A 19890-nucleotide genomic window follows, 5' to 3' on the forward strand; every position below is an offset into this window, starting at 1 on the left:
TAGAAGTACGCCATACACGATATCCACCCCGACGGTGTAATAAAACAACCGCAGTTTCATCAGTCCAAATCACATTCTTCCAGTCTTCTATAGTCCAATGGGCGTGTTTTAAACACCATTCAAGACGTTGTTTTTTCTGCTCAGCGGCAAGCCCAGGCTTACGTGTAGGCTTTGTTTTTCGTAGGCCAATTTTTCGTAGTACATGCCAAACTGTTGTTTTTGATATATTAATCCCTAATTATAGAAGAAATATTAGAGGAAATAACATATCAAGTAACATATGAGATAACATATCAAATAACACACCAAGTAACACATCAAATATTATACTAAATAACATATTAAATAACACACTAAATAAAATATCAAATCTTAGAATAACTAACCTGATTCACTGCGTAGCTCTGCAGCTAGCTGTTCACATGTTTTCTCACGCCCATAGCGGTCTACACGGATTTTCGCCCCAAGTGTGGTTTTAAGCTCATCTGTTTGCTTAGATGGACGCCCAGAACGTGCTTTATCAGCTAACATTTCATCTGATATATTGAATGGTCGCTGATTCGGCTGAAAACCTCGTTCGAGTGCACGGTTCCATATGTCTCCTATAGTACGCCGTGGAATATTCATAAATTCACTGATCTCCTTAGGGGCATGTCCTTGGGCCCTTAGGTATACAATGACAGCACGTTGCGCAATATTGGTCTTCATTGTAGCTGTATAGGTGGGACAAAAGTGTAGCTGTGTAGGTGGGATAAAAGTGTGAAGGGGTGTACGGACTGTAGGCGGGGTAAAAGATAAAGATCTACGTGTCCACGGGTGTTATAAGCAATATTTAGCCTAGTACGTAACACGGCAATACATCCAATATACAGCAGGCTATACACCTGACATACAGGGCCGGTAATATATCAAGAAAAAGAAATTATAATTTCTGGCGAGAACTTTCCGGACCGACCTCCGTACGCTCGTACTGTAACACTTGTCCGATTGCGGCATCGAAAAAAGACCCCGCGGCGGGACAAGAAATTGTTTCTTTTTTTCACTTGTTCAAGCTACTATACCCCGTTGTTGCTTGAATTAAGGTATGAATGATATTGATTTCTTTCTGTTTTGTCTTATTGAATTCAATGACTCTTAATTGAATTCCATTGATTGTGTTCTGATCTAACTAATTCTCTTCTAGTGTCGACACTATGTCTCAAAAGTCCGGTAGGAACTCTTGGCCTTGATATCACGATATCACTGCCCGATCATGGGTGTACATTAGGATCAATACTGATGGTTACTCGATTGCCCTATATACAGCTATCATCTCCGTCTATGACAAGACTGGACTGCTGGACCTGGCTAAGGGTCTGAACCAGCAGAATGTCCGTCTTCTTGCGTCTGGCGGTACTGCTAAGATGATCCGTGAGGCTGGTTTCCCTGTTGAGTGAGTTCACCATATTGATGGAGAGAATCTACTAAAATAAAGGCTCTCCAGTGCTATTACAAGACTGTTCAAGCTAACAATTCTCTAGGGATGTCTCCGCGATCACCCACGCTCCCGAGATGCTGGGCGGCCGTGTCAAGACCCTCCACCCTGCCGTCCACGGCGGTATCCTTGCCCGTGACATCGAATCCGACGAGAAGGACCTCGCCGAGCAGAAGATCTCCAAGGTTGACTTCGTCGTCTGCAACCTGTACCCCTTCAAGGAGACCGTCGCCAAGGTCAACGTCACCATCGACGAGGCCGTCGAGGAGGTTGATATCGGTGGTGTGACTCTGCTCCGCGCCGCTGCTAAGAACCACAAGCGTGTCACCATTCTGTCCGACCCCAAGGACTACGCCGAGTTCCTGAAGGAGCTTGCTGCCGGCCAGATCACCGAGGCTAGCCGCAAGCAGTATGCTCTCAAGGCCTTTGAGCAGACTGCCGACTACGACTCCGCCATCTCTGCTTTCTTCCGCAAGGAGTACGCTGGCAACGGTGTTCAGCAGCTGTCTCTGCGTTACGGTACCAACCCCCACCAGAAGCCCGCCTCCGCCTTCATGGCCCAGGGCAAGCTGCCCTTCAAGGTCCTTAACGGTGCCCCCGGCTACGTTAACCTTCTGGATGCCCTGAACGCCTGGCCTCTGGTCAAGGAGCTTAAGCAGGCTCTTGGCTTCCCTGCCGCCGCCAGCTTCAAGCACGTTTCCCCTGCCGGTGCTGCCATCGGTGTTCCCCTCACCGAGAAGGAGCGCAAGGTCTACATGGTTGACGACATCAAGGGCATTGAGACCTCCGCCCTGGCTCAGGCCTACGCCCGTGCCCGTGGTGCTGACCGTATGTCCAGCTTCGGTGATATCCTTGCTCTGAGCGACATCGTCGATACCCCCACCGCCAAGATCATCTCTCGCGAGGTCTCCGACGGTGTCATTGCCGCTGGCTACGAGCCCGAGGCTCTGGAGATCCTCTCCAAGAAGAAGGGTGGCAAGTACCTCGTTCTCCAGATGGATGAGAACTACACCCCCGCTCCTGAGGAGAGCCGTACCCTGTACGGTGTTCAGCTCACCCAGCACCGCAACGACGTTGTCATCTCCCCTAGCAAGACCTTCAACAACATCATTACCCCCAAGGAGGCCCAGGCTCTCCCCGAGGCTGCTCTCCGTGATCTGACTGTCGCCACCATTGCCCTGAAGTACACTCAGTCCAACTCTGTCTGCTACGCCCTGAACGGCCAGGTCATTGGCCTCGGTGCTGGTCAGCAGAGCCGTATCCACTGCACCCGTCTTGCCGGTGACAAGGCCGACAACTGGTGGATGCGTTTCCACGACCGTGTCATCGGTATCAAGTGGAAGCAGGGCACCAAGCGTGCTGACAAGAGCAACGCCATTGACCTCCTGTGCTCAGGCCAGACTCCCCGTAACGACGCCGAGAAGGTCGAGTACGAGCGTGTCTTCGAGGAGGTTCCTGCTCCCTTCACTCAGGAGGAGCGTGAGTCCTGGTTGGAGAAGTTGGGTGAGGTTGCTGTCTCTTCTGACGCTTTCGTAAGTTTCTTGCCTAATCCAATAATCCCTTCTATCTTATAACATACTGACCATTATTAGTTCCCCTTCATCGACAACGTTTTCCGTGCTGCCCGCTCTGGTGTTAAGTACATTGCTGCTCCCACTGGTAGCCAGAATGATACCCCTGTCTTCGAGACTGCTGAGAAGCTCGGCATCACCTTCGTTGAGCAGGGTGTCCGTCTGTTCCACCACTAGAGTGTGTCTTTGACATGGTGGAAGATGTGATGTTTTCAATATAGCATTTCGGGATCTCAACAAAAAGAAGAGATATGGTTATGATGATGATAGTTTACTTGTTTATGATACAAAATTTTACATATGTTTTCTTGAATTTTATCTCAGTATATTCAAGATTCAAGTCTCTGAGACCTGCGGCTCAGCTGTAGCATTCTAATACAAGGTTTTTAGAACTAATAGGTATGATTCCCTTCCTATGTAGGATAGATTTTACTCTTAATCACCACTGACATCTGGAACATGTGGTAGTCTAATTTCGAGAATTTTGAGTCGTGTCAGCTGTAAATTGGCCACCGGGCGGCAGCTCAGTGATCTCCTGAACTGTATCATGGCATGGAAATATCCATGGCGGTGCGTCCACTTTGGTGAATATTCGCATTATTATACCAGTAGGTCGGATACCAATCTGGATATCTTCAGAAGTTACCGGTATTATAGATGAGAAGGCCTTAATAGTTGCAGGGTATTTACATATTCCATCATGTTCAGATCATCTCCATCTATCAGACAGTGATTCATAACAGCATTCCAATCAGATAGAAACTGAGAATCTGACGATAAAAATTCCAAAGAGGAGATGGGATTCTGGTCAGACTCAGATATAGGATCACCATTGCGAGTAAACATGTTCTGCTGAGGGAGAACCGTTTGACCTTCCATTTGACCTGTTTCAAGCCCAACATTTTGAGCATTCAGACCTCCAACCGAGCACTGTGAGTTCCTCAGCAGTAAAGCTTGATGTCTTAACCAGGAAAGACACTTCCAAATTGTGGATTGTTTGTTGGAATCCTGCACGGTGGCTGATTGACCATTATGCAGCATTTATTCAGGAAAAGTGTCCTCAATCAGACCCCAGGCGTAATCAGCATCAGGGATATTGGATGAGATACATAGACAACGTAGAATGTAGGCTAGTGCGTACCACTGCGTGAATGCGGAAAACAGCCATTTGAACCTGGAATCGGCGCTGCCTTTGGTATACGTACGATAGCTTTCCAGCACGCTGCATGCTATTTTGAATGATGGCCTTTGCACGCTACCTTCATCTCTTTGTAAGCCATCCTGCTTTTGTGAGACCACTTCCTCTCGCAGTTGGAGTATAAAGTTCATCTTGTAGAGAGCAGTATTGCAATGCTGAAATGCAATACGGCATAGCTCACCAGGCGTTTCAGATTGAAACCCGTATTTTCCCCTCAAGGCTTGACTGCGCTCTGTAACGAACCTTCGCTTTTCTGCAATATCATCAAGCGTATTTGTGGAACTGTGTCGTCGAGCTCCGATAACTGGATACATGAGCCGGCATGCTTGTATTTGAACGAGAAGGAATGACATCTCCGTCCAGCCGTCGCTCTCGGCTGGGAGTTCGGTCATACTTGTGTAGAGTTGATCGTCATTGATGTTCAGAGGAAGTCGTAAGTTGGCATTTACCACGTCGACCGTGGGTTCACATCAATGATCCTCCGGAGCTCGGGAGTCGAGCGAACAAAGATGCCATCAAAGGCGGAGACGCATTTCTGTTTCAGAAGGACTCAGACGAAGACAGGCGCCATTGCGATGTAATCCGATAGATTGTGCTAGTCTGACCGCTAGTCCAACCAGAATCTATATGCTTCGACCAGTCTCATTCACTCGTAAACAAGTCTAGAATCCTATGTCAGAGCTTTGGTTTTTACCCCGTATAATAAACTTACAATAAAAATGGCCAGAGCCTGCAATGAAGTCATATCTGGACTATTTATAACATCTGTGTTAAGGAGAAAGCGCTCTAGTGGGAGCCTGTAGCGCTTCAGAATCTCTTTCTTCTCTAGAGGAAGGGTGATCTCCTCGGTACCATCTTCCAGTGCAGTTATTGCAGCAAAATAGATAGCATATGTCAACGCTACCATGGATCGCCCTGCAAATTTTGGGTTCAAAATTGTTCAGATTACCGCAGATTGAACGGTCGGTATGTGTAATATTTTCAACACAGGATCGACAGAATGGACGTATTTTGCCCATAGCGGAAGTGCTAATTCCGGGCCAGGGTAGAACTCTAGGATGTCAGAAGCGGTGTCTGGAAGAGGGAATTTTTGACAAGGCGTCGTATAAGCAGTTGATACCGCCTCTTTTCCCAGGGGCGCTTGTCCAAGATTAGGCGTCTGCGTGACTCGAATCCGCTCTTCCTTCACAGTCAATCAGCATGTGTTTTGGGAGTGCTAATTCGGGTTCCAACTCACATCCTGCAGGAGATCTTTAATATTTGAATTATTGACGTATTGAACAGCTTGACCATCATTCAGCAGCAGCTCCCAGGGCTCGTGTGAAGATTGTGTAGATCCTGATTTCTTTTGACTCCCGTCATCCAAAGCTTCGGCCTCTGCATTCGAGGGTCCCGAGATTTTCGCTTGAGATACGATATCCTCCAGACGCTCGAGCCTGTCAGAGATGCGCTGAAGAGTAGCAACCTTCCCTTCAGACTCCCTTCTTGGGTATATGCAGGAGATACTATATCTTGAACAGTTTTTGCATCGGACCTTACGCTGATGGCAGCCGAGGCAGGACCGAGCACCGATCTGAGAGCTTTGCGTATGTAATGCCCCACTATTGCTGTGGTTGGCTGGTGCCTTTTGTATTCTGTGCATGATTCAAGCGAGAATATTTTTTTCGATTATGGATATCATGCGACCTCCAAGTTCAAAGCCAGGATCTCCTGAAAGCTGATCAGGGAACCATCCTTCGGGATTTCGGCGCAAGAGATCCGATCACTTCTATAAGGCGCGATAGGATCTTATCGGCTTCTTATCTCGGTATCTCGGTGTGGATCTCCCGAGCCTCATCTTAAGCTTACTATGAAATATATGGAATCCATATACTGCTAATCTGACGTGTAAAGAGTGCTCGGTAATAAAGCCCCGAATCTTCCTGAGAAACGAACGGTATATAAGGGCGCCATGGGTAAAAAGCTCTCATTCAAGGCGAAAATAGAATAAAGAAAACTGGCACCATGGTCAAGCCGGCACCGGCAAATGAAAGCCCAAATAACGTTGAATCAGCCTCAGAAGAGTTTCATGAAGGTGGATATGGTTGGGTTTGTGTCGCATGTACTTTTCTTATTAATGCTCACACATGGGGTATCAATGCCGTAAGTCCAGCATTCTCTCCATTCTATTCCACGACCATTAACAAGCCCTAGGCCTATGGCGTCTTCCTTTTTTACTACCTCTCTTCCGATGTATTCCCCGGTACATCCTCTCTTGGATATGCGTTTGTCACTGGTCTAAGCGTTGGATGTGCAATGCTTATTGTGCCCCTTGGTACAATTATCAGCCAGCGTGTATCAAACCGTCTTGTTTTGAACCTGGGTGCTATTATCGAAGCCATGGCGCTAATCACAACATCATTCGTCAAAACCAATTGGCAACTATTCTTATCCCAGGGAGCCGCTTTTGGATTTGGCATGGGATTTTGCTTTGTTGCTTCTGTTTCGATACCCTCTTATTGGTTCGCACAAAAACGAAGCCTAGCCAATGGCATTGCCTCTGGCGGCTCAGGGCTGGGTGGTTTAATATACTCCTTGGCTACAGAAAAGATGCTCCAAGAACTTGGTATTGCGTGGACAGCCCGGATACTGGGTATTTTGGCTTTCACGGTAAATATGATGTGTGGCAATCTGTTGCGTATTCCAGCGCACGCACGAGCAGTACGGAAGACCTCAAAGCTTGACCTGTCTTCCCTTTGGTCTCTCGACTACTTTTTGCTTTTGGGCTGGGCATTCCTCAGTGCATTGGCATACGTGGTCCTGCTATTTAGTCTACCCAGCTATTCAGTTGCCATCGGACTTACCCAAAAGCAAGGCAGTCTAGCTGGTGCGCTCCTCAGCTTAGGCTAGGCAGTTGGTCGGCCCGGCGTTGGCCTCCTTAGCGACCGTTGGGAGAGGTTCCCCGTCACTATCGTGGCGACATTCCTACCGGGATTTTTGTCGCTGGTTTTATGGATATTCGCTAACTCTGCGGGGTTGACATATTTCTTTGCGGTCCTGGTAGGCCTATTTTCGGGAACATTTTTGGCTGCTATGTCCCCCATCACTGCTGAAGTTGTTGGGACTAATTGGCCTGCCTCCTGCAGTTGGTATATTATGCCTTGTTCTATGTCCTCCATTGACCGTGGCCGAGCCTATCGCGCTCCAACTTCGGAATAGTTCTCGCGACTCGAAACCCTATATCCGGGTACAAATATTTGTGGGAGTTGTATATATCGGCGCTGCAGGGTTTTTGATGGCTCTTTGGATGAAGATTAGAAAGAACAGCTCGGCACAGAATGTAGGTCGAGAGTCTTGACCTATGTCGATGGGCCAGATCGGGACGCGATGCATTTGCAGTCTGTTGATAGAAATTTCATCATTGATGTATGTGTATAGAGCTGCTCAACAATTCATTATTAGCGTGGCGGATGAATAAATACTAGTATCATTCAGATTGCTATGGAGTGGAGAAAACAACTTGAACGGTGCAGATACATGTATTGAAAAATAGTCAAGGCATACTAAAGTATGGTCGTTTGGTATGGCAAATACTGGGCTCCTAGGACTGGTATATAGCAAATTTTAATTTTAAATTTAATTATAGTCGATACTTGGCTCCCAGGAATCAGATAAAATCTAAATATACGTAAGTAAACTACAGTACTTCCTAGGAGCATTTGTAAAGACCAGGCAGGATACCTTAAGATAGCCAAGGATTGATCGTCAAAGGAAACCCGGTACGTAGGTAGGTAGTATGGAAAGGCCCATAGTAGTCAAGATGGTGATTTTATTCAGCAAGATTGGAATAAAAATACAAAAAAAAGATGATCCAGTCGCATACCTCAAATTTCAAAGGTCTACAGCCTGAGTATCAAGCCAACTCAAAGCTGTAGTCATAGATGATACATTCCAATCTATTCTTTTCATGTCTCATTTAGCACCAGCTCGGCCTTTACCCTTCTGGCCGGGGACCTTTCTGCGTTCCCAAACCATCAGGTATCCTTCACGAGTAAACAGAGTCTCGCTCTCTGCCCGTTTGACGAACAGATCCTGGACCTCCAGCCATTCCGGACCACGCTGTTCTGCAACGCCTCCTTGATGGTGTGCATTATCAGCAGACATGGCCTTGTCGTGGAGCTGAACAAGCCATGACACCTTCTCACTGCCACCTCCAGCTCCAGAAGATGAGCCACCTGCGCCAGATGCCGCGTTCACACCCTTATCGGCTGCATCTTCGGTGGCCCCTGGGGCAGCGATCGCAGGGTCTAGAATGATATTTGCAACGAGGTCATACAGAATTGGTTCACCCGGAGGCCAGATATCAGGGTTTGGCTCGACATATGGTGACATGTCGAGGGATCGGGGGCTAGGGTGAGTGACAATAGTTGGGTTCCGCTCAGATACAAAACGGTTCTTGCTAAAACGTTTGATGTGGAAAAGAAGATAAGGAGGAAGGGGATGAAGGAGGCGATGTCTGACACGGTGGGCCATCTATAAGACATTGTGAGTGACCGATTCGATGTATCATGCTATGTAAGGATTGATTTAGACTAACCTTTTCAGAGGCATTTAGGCCGTTGTACTTGTTGAGGAGGGTGGTGAGAGGTACTTGTGGAATAATGGATTCCCGGTTGGCGGATTGGAAGAGGGGAGTTGGTGGGAGATCCAATGTAAGTATAAGGTATGGGATGACTTGGCTATTGATGTCGCCAGATTCTGTGAAGACCAGACGTGCATTCTGGGTGTCGGAGTGTGCTGTGATAGCCTGGGATTCTATGCGTACACGACCTTGAAAAGCAGCATGAACCACACTAGTGGGTGTCGAAGATGGCTTCTTGGATCCACCCAGTGAGAGGTGGAGATTGTTAAGAAACCAGGACAAAAATTCCACCGGGTCTGATTGTTGGCTCAAGGTAAAGCGTTTGGAGGATCGTAATGTAATCTCCTGCAGCAATTCGTGCGGAGAAACATGAGATCGAAATGCCTTTGGATTCCAGAGTTTTCGCACCAGTGTACTGAATCGGAGAGCTAGTTGGGGTGTGCTTAATGCCGGAAAGTCATGCAAGAGGAAGAAGTTGCGGATTGGGAGAACATGGGCTAGAAGTTGCACCACAACGTTCTGGTAATCATTGGCCTTGATGTTGTTCATACCAACAAATCCTATGAAATAGTAAGCATTCGTCTGGAGAAATTTTATCAGGCTGCATGTCTCACCTGGTCTGTAACGGGCGCCTTGGAGGTCCCAGGCATCCTGGACCTCTTTGTCCATCTTGACTACTTGCTCTTTAGAGTAGTGAGGATCCACCACATATTTGATATCATCCAAGCTCTTGCTCTTCACTTCATAGCCCTCCGGAAGCACATACACCTTCTTTGTGCCGATGTTAATAAAGACATGATGCCCAATTTCGAGAGCGTGGAAGTACGCATGCGACTTTGGACCGCGACCTTGGAAATACTTTCCACAGACAAGACAAGCATACACATTGATGTTCGAGAGACTGATGGAGCAAAGCTTTTCAAAATCGAAATCGAGTACCCCGCGATTGATGGTGTCAAGATAGAGGTCGCCATATCCCTCCATGGGCTGGTTTTGTCGTTTGGGCGCACTGAGAGCGGAGACATCTTCGTCGATATCCGAGAGATCTGAATCACTCTCTGCATTGCCTTGCAGGCCATCTCCTCCATTCTTCGCTACCACTCCAGTATGCGCGCCATTGGGATCGTCCTGTTCTAGCTGCTCGTTCGCGTTCGCTCGTTGCGCCGGTGCCGCGCCGTCATGAGATTCGACCTCATCCCCATCCTCAACACGCGCCTTTTTTGAGGCTGGTGACCCTGGAATATTCTCCTCCAGCGGGAGCTCTGCTTGCCTTTTCGACATTGTGACTGGGAGGATGTGGTGGAGAAGGAATAAATTGCTAAGGGTCTTCAGTTCCGCAAGCTTGAGCCAGATGCAAACACGTCAAACATCCAATTTCGTCATGTCTTGGGAGCTCTACAGCTGCGACAGGTACACTTCAACCTCGATTCAAGCTTCAGGTAATCAACCGATATGGAGCTAAGGTTTCTAATTGCATTTATCTGGTTCAAAGTTTAATTTCCTTTTTACGTGTTCAAGAGAAAAATCATCTTGGTATCCCGTAAATTGTTAAAACGTCATAGGATATGATACAACAAACACCCAGGCATGTCGACCATTACGCAGCTCGAACGACCTTATCGTTATCAAAGTCTACCTCTCTCACGCCGTCCTTTGTGATGATCTTGACAAGGACCTAGATGAACGCGGCATTAGTATTACTTAAGGCTACACTTGGAAAGAAAACGGGTCAACTTACGCCCTTGTAATCAATTGGTAGTCGGCGCTTGAGCTCATCTGTGCACATCACCAAGAGCTTCATTCCTTCTTCAAGGTCGATGTTAGGGTTGTGGTGTTTGTCGAGGAGAGAAAGGCAGTAGTATCTGTGCAGGTCAGCAAGGGTTGATCACTTCCAAGAACTCGGCTTGATATGGAACGATAGATGGTCAAACATACTGGGCATAACCGTGGGCGGCATATGGCACAGGGGCCAAGGAAGCCAAATAATCGATCCAATACAGATGAGGTTTCTCGGTAGCCGGGTCTACACCTCCCAGCAGGAGATTGACTGTGTACGGGCTTCGTGATCGCAGGCTGCGGGCCAATTCTCCTCGGATGAAGTTGCCCACAGCAGGTGTGCTCAGTTCGGTATCATTGCGCATCGTGTACAGTTGGATGTTTGCTTGGATGTATTCGGCGAATTGCACTGATAGTACTCAACTGTTAGCAACTTGTAACATACTCGTCCGAATCGAGGGCTTCGGTGGGTACTGACCTGTATCACCAGCCTCTCCTGAGAAAGCCATCAGTGTGTGGTTGTTCAGAGCCCGTGTCTTGTCATCCTCAGCCTTGATGATGGTTGGACCTCTCATTATCGCCTTGGATGCGGCCACAATGACGAAGTCCTTGCCGGTAATACCCAAGAGAACCTCCCTGGCAAGCGTTATCCGTTAGTGACAAAGTCCATCTTCAAAAAGCTGGCGGGATAGACTAACATTTCTGCGATAATTCGAATAGAAGTGAAATAATTCAAAAGAAAGTTCAAAAAAGGGCGATGAAGGAGAATGTGGTTGGGATGATGACCACGCGGCGAGCTTGACGCCTGGAGCTCCAGGGCTCTCAGCTACCCTGCTGACTCAGCCGCCGCTTGGCCGCCTTTTTTTCCCCGAAAAAAAAAAAGTTGAAACCGATCAGTATCAACTGATAGTTGTCCGTGGGTTGTTCTGGGTAAATTTCACCCGCAAATTTCGATTTCTTGCAGTGACAGCGGAGTTACTTGACTGGAAACTCCACGATTACCATGTCGTCCTTTTTTACCGTCCCTGCTTCGCAACGCAAGCGCAAGAGAGACGACCGCGCTGCAGCCCCGACAACCAAGAAACGAGGTGTGGATGCAAAGAATGATGGCGCAAAGGCCCAGCAACCCCGTGAACGAGAAGAATCGATTTCTGGAAGTGATTTGGATGAGGATGATGTGATTGACTCGGCAATCTCTGGTGATGAGTCGGATTCGGACTCGGACGATGGCGAAACGGCAGCGGACCGAAGATTGAAACTTGCGGAACGCTACTTAGACAATGTTCGCGAGGAAGTTGATGAGGTTGGATTCGACGCTGAACAGATTGATCGAGACTTGATTGCGGAGCGATTGAAAGAGGACGTGGTATGTGGAACCCTTTTTTCTCCTACACGCATACCCTGGACAGGCATTAATCATGATTATAGGATGAGTTCAAAGGACGAGTTTTCCGCCAAATTGCCAACAAGCTATCTTTCCCCAAGGCTAGCCATTCATTTTTCCGCTCAGATACCCAGACAAATACTTCGATTGCCGTGCATGCGCCATATGTTTACATTGTTTCCAAGGATAAGACCTTGACCAAGTGGGAATTGGCAACACCAAGTGTCCCCGAAACGAACGACCAGAATTCTTCTTCAAAGAGACCCCCACGGCCGCAACGCAAGAAGCCAAAGCGAGTTAAGTACGCCCGGGGCTTGCGCAAGGTTGCTGAGACAGGCGAGGAGCAAGGACACACTGGCCACATCTTGTCCGTTGCTGTTAGTCCCTCAGGAAAGTTTGTGGCAACAGGTGGCGCAGACAACAAACTTATCATTTGGGATGCGGAGACTTTGGTACCCATGAAGACCTTTCCTCAACATCGTGATTCCGTCTGCAGTCTCGCTTTTGCCCGGCATATCTCGGCGATGAGCTCCGGAGAGCAGCTTTTCTCTGGAAGTTACGACCGTACGATTAAGACCTGGTCTATCAGCGCAGCGGGACATGCTTACGTCGAGACTCTTTTCGGCCACCAGGATTTCGTCACAGGTGTTGCAGCAATGAAGATTGATGAAGCCGTCAGTGTTGGTGGAAGAGATCGAACTGCAAGATTATGGAAGGTCGTTGAAGAATCTCAACTCGTATTCCGCGGTGGTGCCTCAAAGAGTGCACCATACAAGGAGAGCAACATTGACTGCATAGCTGCTCTCCCTCCAGCACACTTCGTCACAGGTTCCGACTCTGGTTCCATCCAATTGTGGTCAATGCACAAGAAGAAGCCTCTTTACACTATCTCCTTGGCTCATGGTGTGGATCCTGTCCCACCTTTGAACGAAATTTCTCCCGAAGTCAGCGAGGAAACTGCTGCTCATAACGCCCGGCACATGCGCCCAACCCCACGTTGGATTACCGCTCTTACCACTCTGCCTGGAACTGATATTGTTCTCAGTGGAAGCTGGGATGGTTGGGTCCGCGCTTGGCGCATCTCAGAAGATAAGAAGATCATCATTCCGTTGGGCCCGGTTGGTGCTCGCACTGGCTCTTCAGGTCTATCAACCCCAGATACACCCTCACAACAGCTTAACGAATCTCTTGCCAATGACACCAACACCGATGCTGATGAAATCGATATCGACGGTCAGAAGAAGACTGAATCCGAACCTTTAGTAAAGGGTGTGATCAATGATATTGCCGTATTTGAGCGTCGCCGAGAATCGGATAACCCCGAGTCAAAAGAATACTCCAAATCCAAGGCCCAGTCAAGCTCTCAGCCTCGTGGTGTGTGCATTGTTGCGGCAGTTGGAAAGGAGCATCGTCTGGGTCGCTGGCAATGCTACGCCAACAGCTACAATGAAAGCACTTCATCCGGTGGTCGCAACGGTGCAGTCGTCTTTGAGGTTCCCTTTACATCTTTCAGTGCTGCGGAAGCTGCGGAGGAAGATGTATAAAAGTTTACAATTTTTTACTTGATCCATCTTCGCATAATTTTGTGAAATATTGGGGCAAGCTATGGCATTTTCATTCGGGGTGTGGTGTCTTGGAGTCAATGTGTACATGTATTTTACATATCAAATATGAGAACGGCGATCTTACGCCGAACGTTAACTGAAGCAATATTGTCACCAACCTGAGCGTCCTATAGACGCTTCCAACTCATCTAGTAAACCGTAATCCTCAACTGCTTTATACATGCTTTCCTTTTCTCTCATCTTCAAACCTAGTGGGTGTAATCTCTGCTTGAACAGAAATTGTAGAATAAAAGCTGGAAGTAGTGTTGGAGATTACTTGTATGCTTAAACATTTTTTGTCATCGTATATTCAATGTTCTTCAACTTGAAGTTGCTATCATACATAGTGGCTATAATACATGGGTCATGATGTAGTTAAAAGTACAGATGAAAGGGGACCAGCCCTCGACACGCTTTTCGCACGCTCTCAGACCAAAACAAAAGCGCCTCAATGAAAATGCTAAAAGCTGGCGCTCGCTCAATGCAAAGACGAAATAGAAGAAAAGAGCAAACGCTAGACAGGAACAGGGTACTTGCTTCGCCAATAGAAGTTCCGCCATAACCTCACAGCAACCGGGCTTTGTCGTAGACCAAAGTCCTTTTCAACGCGGCCCAGATTCTGATGAATCTCGTCGAGAATGGTAGCCCGAGACCTGACTGCTTTTAAGAGGACAGGAAGGAAGATGTGTTCGAGATGGCAATGAATTGCCCACTGAAGTGTATCATATCCCCATACACTCATAGGAAGGGGATCCACTCCCTTATCGAGAAGGAATTGAAGCACTCGTAATTTGGAATCAGTGTCATTGGAGATCGCTATCCAGCTACCAGATAGTCTTTCTAAATCCAGACCGTGCTTGCTAAGCACTTGTAGGACTCCTGGAAGGGCATCGAGACTCTTCATTCGACCTATGATAGCTGGAAGTTGGTGTCGATCTTCAATACTGAGTTTGTATCCCAGTTCAAAGAAGTACTGAACAACTTCATGATCTCCCAGGGAGATAGCTAGATGGAAGGCGGCACTGGTAGTCTCGGCCTTGAGTCGTCCTCCTCGGGGTAATCTGTAGCGTTCGGCCCATAACTTCATCATGGGTAGGCCTCCCTGAACTGCCCTGAGTAAAGAGTCGGGACAAATTCCAGGCTGGAGGTGAACGCCATGTTTCCGCAGCATATCAATCTGAGTCATATTTCCTCCTTGCATCGCTGCCATCATGGGAATACTGAGCTCATTGGGATTCCATGCACTGTGATGGGCGTTTGCGCCTCGTTCGAGTAATAGTTTGAAGATGGCTGGAAATGGTTGCGCGTGTGCCAACAGTGACTCATCTTGGTACTGCTCAACTTTGGGGACATTTGCTCCTCTGTCCAGAAGAACTCTGACCACATCCAGGTGACCTTTCTTTATGGCCACAAAAAGAGGTGTATTCCGTCTTCCTTGGTCGCCCATGGTAGCATCAGCGCCATGGTCAAGGAGAATGCGTACAACGCCTGTGTGGCCTCTTTGGACAGCAATATCCAGAGGATGGAAGCACGCGTGAATAGGAAGATTTTTGCCATTTAGCTTAGTCCTGTTGTAGCCACCAATCTCAATGAGCTCCTGAACAGACTCTTCGAGACCAACGGCAGCTGCGGATGCCAGAAGTCGAAGATAAGAAACATAGTCCCTTCCCTTCGCATCAATACGCTCTAATAAGAACTTGACAACCTCTGCATGTCCAGCGATTGCAGCCCATTGAATAGGCCATAGCCTCATATCATCTTGAGTTTGTGCAAAGACATCTGGGGTGAAACCCTGACTGAGAATATACTGAATCACTTCCAAGTCGCCACAGCATGCAGCCTGAGAAATGGTACTGAATTGAAGACGATCACCAGTTATTGGGCTCAAACCTTGAGCGATCAGAAACTTGATCATTTCAAGATTTCCATTTTCCTCCGAAGCTTTGGTCAAGAGAGTTGTTCGAGGGTAAGGTTCACCGTGAAGAAGTTCAGGGTTGGCTTCTAATAATAACCTCGCAAGTTCGACATTTTTCTTCTCGATAGCGAGGCTTATTGATTCGATATTTGCCTTGGCACCATGATATATTAAGTTCTCCACCATTGAAATGTGTTGACCTTCTATGGCCCATGTGAGAGGTGTCCATTTTGCTGATAGATCGCGGCGCTCTAAGTCAGCGCCTTTTTCGATGAGGAGGTTTGCTACTTCAACATGACCATGTAGAGCAGCTGTGGATAGAGGAGATCTTTTTTCGAAATCTTTTGGTGCGTATCTCTCATCAAGGACTGCGATAGTCTGAAGTCCATTCACTTCAATGTCGTTCAAGAGATCAGGATGAGCACCATGCTCCAGTAAACGGCGTGCTTTTGATACGTCTCCCCGCTCAGCCGCCCATTGTAATGCGGGGCCGTAAATCGACCATGGTGGTTTTCCGTAAAGTGTCTCGTCCAGAAGATAATAAAAGCGACGAGAAGTCTGTGCTAAGGCGTTGACATTGCTGACATATTCGAGGTTGTTTGCGATCAAGTAGATCAGTTCGTTGGGAAGGTCGTTGAGGGACATTTGGGTATCTGATAGGGCTGAAGGAGTGCCCTCAACATTAAAAGAGAAACTAAAGTTGAAAACAAAATGGAGAAGGAATCATATGCGCCACCTAATCCCTGTATTTAGCCAATATGATGTATGGAGAAGTTTGCCTCCCAAGTCCAGTGTGATGACTTAAAGGCGCCTAATTACTTACTTTGTTACGCCCAGTGCCGGCGATCAAGTTGAACTTAGCTTCTTAGGCCAAATTACCCACTCACTCAAGGGTGATCAGCGGCGGTTAGTGATACATTCCTTCTAAAGGAAGAAAACAATCCTTATATGGACGAAATGGGTTAGACGCTCTATGACCCTAATGAAGTAAAGTTACAATCCTTGCCTATTCAGGACTAGCGCGTGTTTCTTAATACAATACGCCAAACACTCTAGGGCTGGCTTGGACACTACACGGAGTCCGGAGTTTCTATATCAACATGAATTGCAGTAGAATCTTGGAAATCTGTGCTAGAGCTAGTTAAGGCGTAGATAAAAAGGAGCATCTCACTTTTTTCTAAATTTAAACAGCAAATCAGTAAGTGTTCTGGCATATTCGCAATGAACAATTAGTATGTTTAGGCGCCAGGCTTATCGTATAGACTTCCATTGTTAACACGATTTATCCATGATTGATTCCAAAAAAAGGAACAAGTCTTAATGATCCTGAGACGGAGTCATAAACTATACCTACTTTAAAATAGTAACTTCTAATCCAATTGGTTAAACGAGTATCAATATCTGAATATACACTTAAGATGGAAACAAATCCTGAATTACAATAACAACGCTAATCCAAATTAAGAAGTGGGCCAATATATTGCCTAATTAGGATACATACTAAAAGACATCAACGTCACAGCTCTTAACACTAATCCATGAGAAGATGTGCGGGGAGACTTAATGACTCCACTTGATACGTGATACGACATCTAGATTAATGCAGGCTGCACCGTATTTCGCGAGAATGTTAACGACATGAGGCTTATTGTGGATCATAGTTAGAAGTTAAGGTCATGAATGAAACAATGTCGGAGATGGATCCTCTCTTTGTACTACCTTACTCCTTCAAGACCTCGGGAGTAGACTAAATTAAGTCACACAAGTAAGATGCTTCTTCCACCATTCCTCTTTGCGAGTTAAGGACTCGTAAATCGCATTCTGACCCACCCATCCATGCCCCTCTCCTTCGAATTCTACCACTTCCGCCACTCTGCCGTGTGTCCGCATTGCATCAGCCATCATTCTAGCTTGTGCAACGGGTACCACCATATCAGTAGTGCCCTGCAGCAGTAAAAGCGCCCCCTTGATCTGCTCGGCAAAATTGCACGGACTACGTTTCGTCAGTTCGAGTTCTCGGTCTGCAGGGTCAGTTTTGCTAAGCAGCAATCGATCCACATCCTGACTTTCAAACTTGTAGGAGTCTGCCTGGAGAGCTCGCACATCGCTGATGCCATAGGAACTGATACCGGCAGCCCACACTTCCGGATACATGTGCAAAGCTCGTAGAGTCAAATACCCGCCTGCACTTCCGCCGTAGATCCCAACACGGGTTTTGTCTACCAGACCCTCGCTGACGAGATATTCCACTGCGCTGACTGCATCGGCCACATCCACTAGACCCCAGTACCCTGAGAGTCGCTCCCGATATTCTCGCCCAAATCCGGTAGATCCAGTATAGTTCACGGCGCATACTGCAAAGCCGCGTGTAGTCCATGATTGGATTTCCAGATCTAGTGCGGGCGTTGTAGATCCATTAGGCCCCCCGTGGACATAAACTAGCAGTGGAGGAAGGGTCGTTTCATCTGCCTGGAATTCAGGATTACACGGTGGGAAGTAGAACATGTGGACGTGGCCGTCAGTCAATGGCCCATACTTCTGGGGAGCTTTCAATTCCTTTGCAATCGATACGTATTCGGAAGGAAGTTCGAAGGTCGCAGTTGAAGTCAGAACGGTCCATTCAGCTTTGGAATTGGAATCGATTGAAACTAGTGCAAGCTCCTCAGGCGAGGTAGTTGAGGTTCCTACAATCGCAAAGGAAGTTGGAGAGACTCGACGGATTTCGAAAACGCTCACATAAGGGAGCTCTAGATCTTCAAAGGAAGATATAGCGGTGTCGACGAGAATAACTTTGGCGGTTGCGTTGGTAATGGCCGTTGCAACTACCGTTTTAGCATCAAGGAAGATATATGTAGAGCTAAAGCAACAGCAGTCAGAATCCAAGAACCCACGATCTAGTAGAATTGTACATACCTCCCAAGCTCCCACTCGTCAGTTCCAAAATCGGCATTTTCCAACCCCTCCAGCGACAAACTGCGCTCCTTTTGGTCACTTGGATTGAAGAAGTAAAGTTGCCAAAAGCCAGTGCGATCACTCGCATAACACAACAGTCCATCTGGACTCCATTTAGGCTGTGCAATACTTTCTTCCTGGGATTTACCGGCGATTCGGGTAATATTATTCAAAGACCCATCATTCCACTGTGCGTAGTGAAGCACTGTTCCAGTCCATGGCATATCGGGATGCGACCACTGAATCCATGAAACATACTGACCCGTAGGATCGAATTTGGGATGGGAATAGAAATCGTCTCCCTGAGCGATGGTAATCTCTGTACCCAATTCGATATTGATCGCTACCAGTGTGTTATGAACATCCGTAGCCTGTGTTTCCGGTGTAGCATCCCGATGATCTTCTTTGATAGCTACGATCCACTCGGGATTTGTGGGGTGATTGCAGAAGTCGGCATACCGGATTCCCTCGTCCGCAGAATGAACAAGCCTAGCGTCGGATGTTGCTGGGTGCAATAGGTACAAGTTGCAAGACTCTTCATCCACAAATAAAATTTGTCCATCATGTCGCATGATCATAGAGCCGCCCCCAAGCTCTTGCACTGTTCCGTGGGCGCTCAAGTTTTTGGGTAAGACATCTTGACTTTCACCGCCGACATGCCGGACAATCGCATAGCGACCATCCTCTGTCGGGTGGCATTCAATAGAGTAGATAGTTTCGTCCCATTCCTGTCATTTGAATGTTAACTTCAATCTCAATCGCATTTGGGGTCAGCAATTTTCCTTACATCCACTGCTAGTTCGTGGAGTGTGATGCTGTCCTTGGCTAGACGCTCTGCCGTGAGCGGACTAGTCCAATGCCCGTAAGGCACGATCTGAGATGGCATTTGGAAGAAATGACCCCGGAGGTATTGAATAAATGGCACTGGAGAGACGAGAAAGTGAGAAAAACTTTTACAGGGAAAGAATGCTAGAGTAGGCAAATTGAGTGGTGGTGGTCAGATGACTCATTCAGAGGCATTATATCCATTTCCAGGACAACCTCGGAAGGTTTTCTAACACTTGAGTCAACTGGCATTCAAGTTTCTAAAGTTGCTTACACCATTGTGAGACCTTGAAAAACTAAGGCCACAAACGCAAATAGTACTAAACCTTGGAATGACCTACTACCTAGGTAGAGACTTGGAAGATCTACCACTAACAGTATACTAGTAATTGAAGCTTTCAGCAGTCGAATGAATGGTTTCGATCAGGAGCCAGAAGTCCTTAAATTCAATTTTCCTCCAGCCACACAACTTTCTAGGATCTCCACACTACTAATGCGAATGCGCTAGAATAAATAAAGCTAAAAAAAGAAAATCCAGATAGAAATAGGAGTAAATGGGGGGCTTTGGGG

At 47.2% G+C, this 19890-nt stretch overlaps 9 protein-coding genes across 9 annotated transcripts; 3 read left to right on the forward strand and 6 right to left on the reverse strand.

The window, feature by feature from the left end:
• Positions 1-1193: 1193 nt before the first annotated feature.
• N7483_007062 (phosphoribosylaminoimidazolecarboxamide formyltransferase/IMP cyclohydrolase) lies at positions 1194-3222 on the forward strand (the record flags this gene model as incomplete). Its single annotated transcript, XM_057090499.1, has 4 exons — positions 1194-1209; positions 1306-1432; positions 1521-3006; positions 3067-3222. The coding sequence occupies 4 exons, from the start codon at positions 1194-1196 to the stop codon at positions 3220-3222; spliced, it is 1785 nt and encodes a 594-aa protein (XP_056945240.1).
• Positions 3223-4086: 864 nt separating this feature from the next.
• Positions 4087-4635, reverse strand: N7483_007063 (uncharacterized protein; the record flags this gene model as incomplete). Its single annotated transcript, XM_057090500.1, has 1 exon — positions 4087-4635. The coding sequence occupies one exon, from the start codon at positions 4633-4635 to the stop codon at positions 4087-4089; it is 549 nt and encodes a 182-aa protein (XP_056945241.1).
• A 231-nt stretch (positions 4636-4866) lies between these two features.
• N7483_007064 (uncharacterized protein) lies at positions 4867-5150 on the reverse strand (the record flags this gene model as incomplete). The annotated part of the gene is made up of 2 exons (XM_057090501.1): positions 4867-4905; positions 4956-5150. The coding sequence occupies 2 exons, from the start codon at positions 5148-5150 to the stop codon at positions 4867-4869; spliced, it is 234 nt and encodes a 77-aa protein (XP_056945242.1).
• A 1097-nt stretch (positions 5151-6247) lies between these two features.
• N7483_007065 (uncharacterized protein) lies at positions 6248-7132 on the forward strand (the record flags this gene model as incomplete). The annotated part of the gene is made up of 2 exons (XM_057090502.1): positions 6248-6385; positions 6437-7132. The coding sequence occupies 2 exons, from the start codon at positions 6248-6250 to the stop codon at positions 7130-7132; spliced, it is 834 nt and encodes a 277-aa protein (XP_056945243.1).
• Positions 7133-8194: 1062 nt separating this feature from the next.
• N7483_007066 (ubiquitin carboxyl-terminal hydrolase family protein) lies at positions 8195-10145 on the reverse strand (the record flags this gene model as incomplete). The annotated part of the gene is made up of 3 exons (XM_057090503.1): positions 8195-8755; positions 8820-9424; positions 9479-10145. The coding sequence occupies 3 exons, from the start codon at positions 10143-10145 to the stop codon at positions 8195-8197; spliced, it is 1833 nt and encodes a 610-aa protein (XP_056945244.1).
• A 316-nt stretch (positions 10146-10461) lies between these two features.
• Positions 10462-11466, reverse strand: pre1 (proteasome core particle subunit beta 4; the record flags this gene model as incomplete). Its single annotated transcript, XM_057090504.1, has 5 exons — positions 10462-10539; positions 10603-10726; positions 10800-11049; positions 11119-11276; positions 11339-11466. The coding sequence occupies 5 exons, from the start codon at positions 11464-11466 to the stop codon at positions 10462-10464; spliced, it is 738 nt and encodes a 245-aa protein (XP_056945245.1).
• Positions 11467-11643: 177 nt separating this feature from the next.
• Positions 11644-13568, forward strand: N7483_007068 (ribosomal RNA-processing protein RRP9; the record flags this gene model as incomplete). Its single annotated transcript, XM_057090505.1, has 2 exons — positions 11644-12006; positions 12069-13568. 2 exons carry the CDS (start codon positions 11644-11646, stop codon positions 13566-13568), a joined length of 1863 nt encoding a protein of 620 aa, XP_056945246.1.
• Positions 13569-14142: 574 nt separating this feature from the next.
• N7483_007069 (ankyrin repeat domain-containing protein) lies at positions 14143-16188 on the reverse strand (the record flags this gene model as incomplete). The annotated part of the gene is made up of 1 exon (XM_057090506.1): positions 14143-16188. The coding sequence occupies one exon, from the start codon at positions 16186-16188 to the stop codon at positions 14143-14145; it is 2046 nt and encodes a 681-aa protein (XP_056945247.1).
• Positions 16189-17295: 1107 nt separating this feature from the next.
• Positions 17296-19381, reverse strand: N7483_007070 (alpha/beta hydrolase family protein; the record flags this gene model as incomplete). The annotated part of the gene is made up of 3 exons (XM_057090507.1): positions 17296-18400; positions 18457-19223; positions 19283-19381. 3 exons carry the CDS (start codon positions 19379-19381, stop codon positions 17296-17298), a joined length of 1971 nt encoding a protein of 656 aa, XP_056945248.1.
• Positions 19382-19890: the final 509 nt, after the last annotated feature.

The sequence above is a fragment of the Penicillium malachiteum genome (genome assembly GCF_028827825.1).
Source record: "Penicillium malachiteum strain IBT 17515 chromosome Unknown utg000003l:1.0-4950554.0:1.0-4952489.0, whole genome shotgun sequence".
NCBI lineage: Eukaryota > Fungi > Ascomycota > Eurotiomycetes > Eurotiales > Aspergillaceae > Penicillium > Penicillium malachiteum.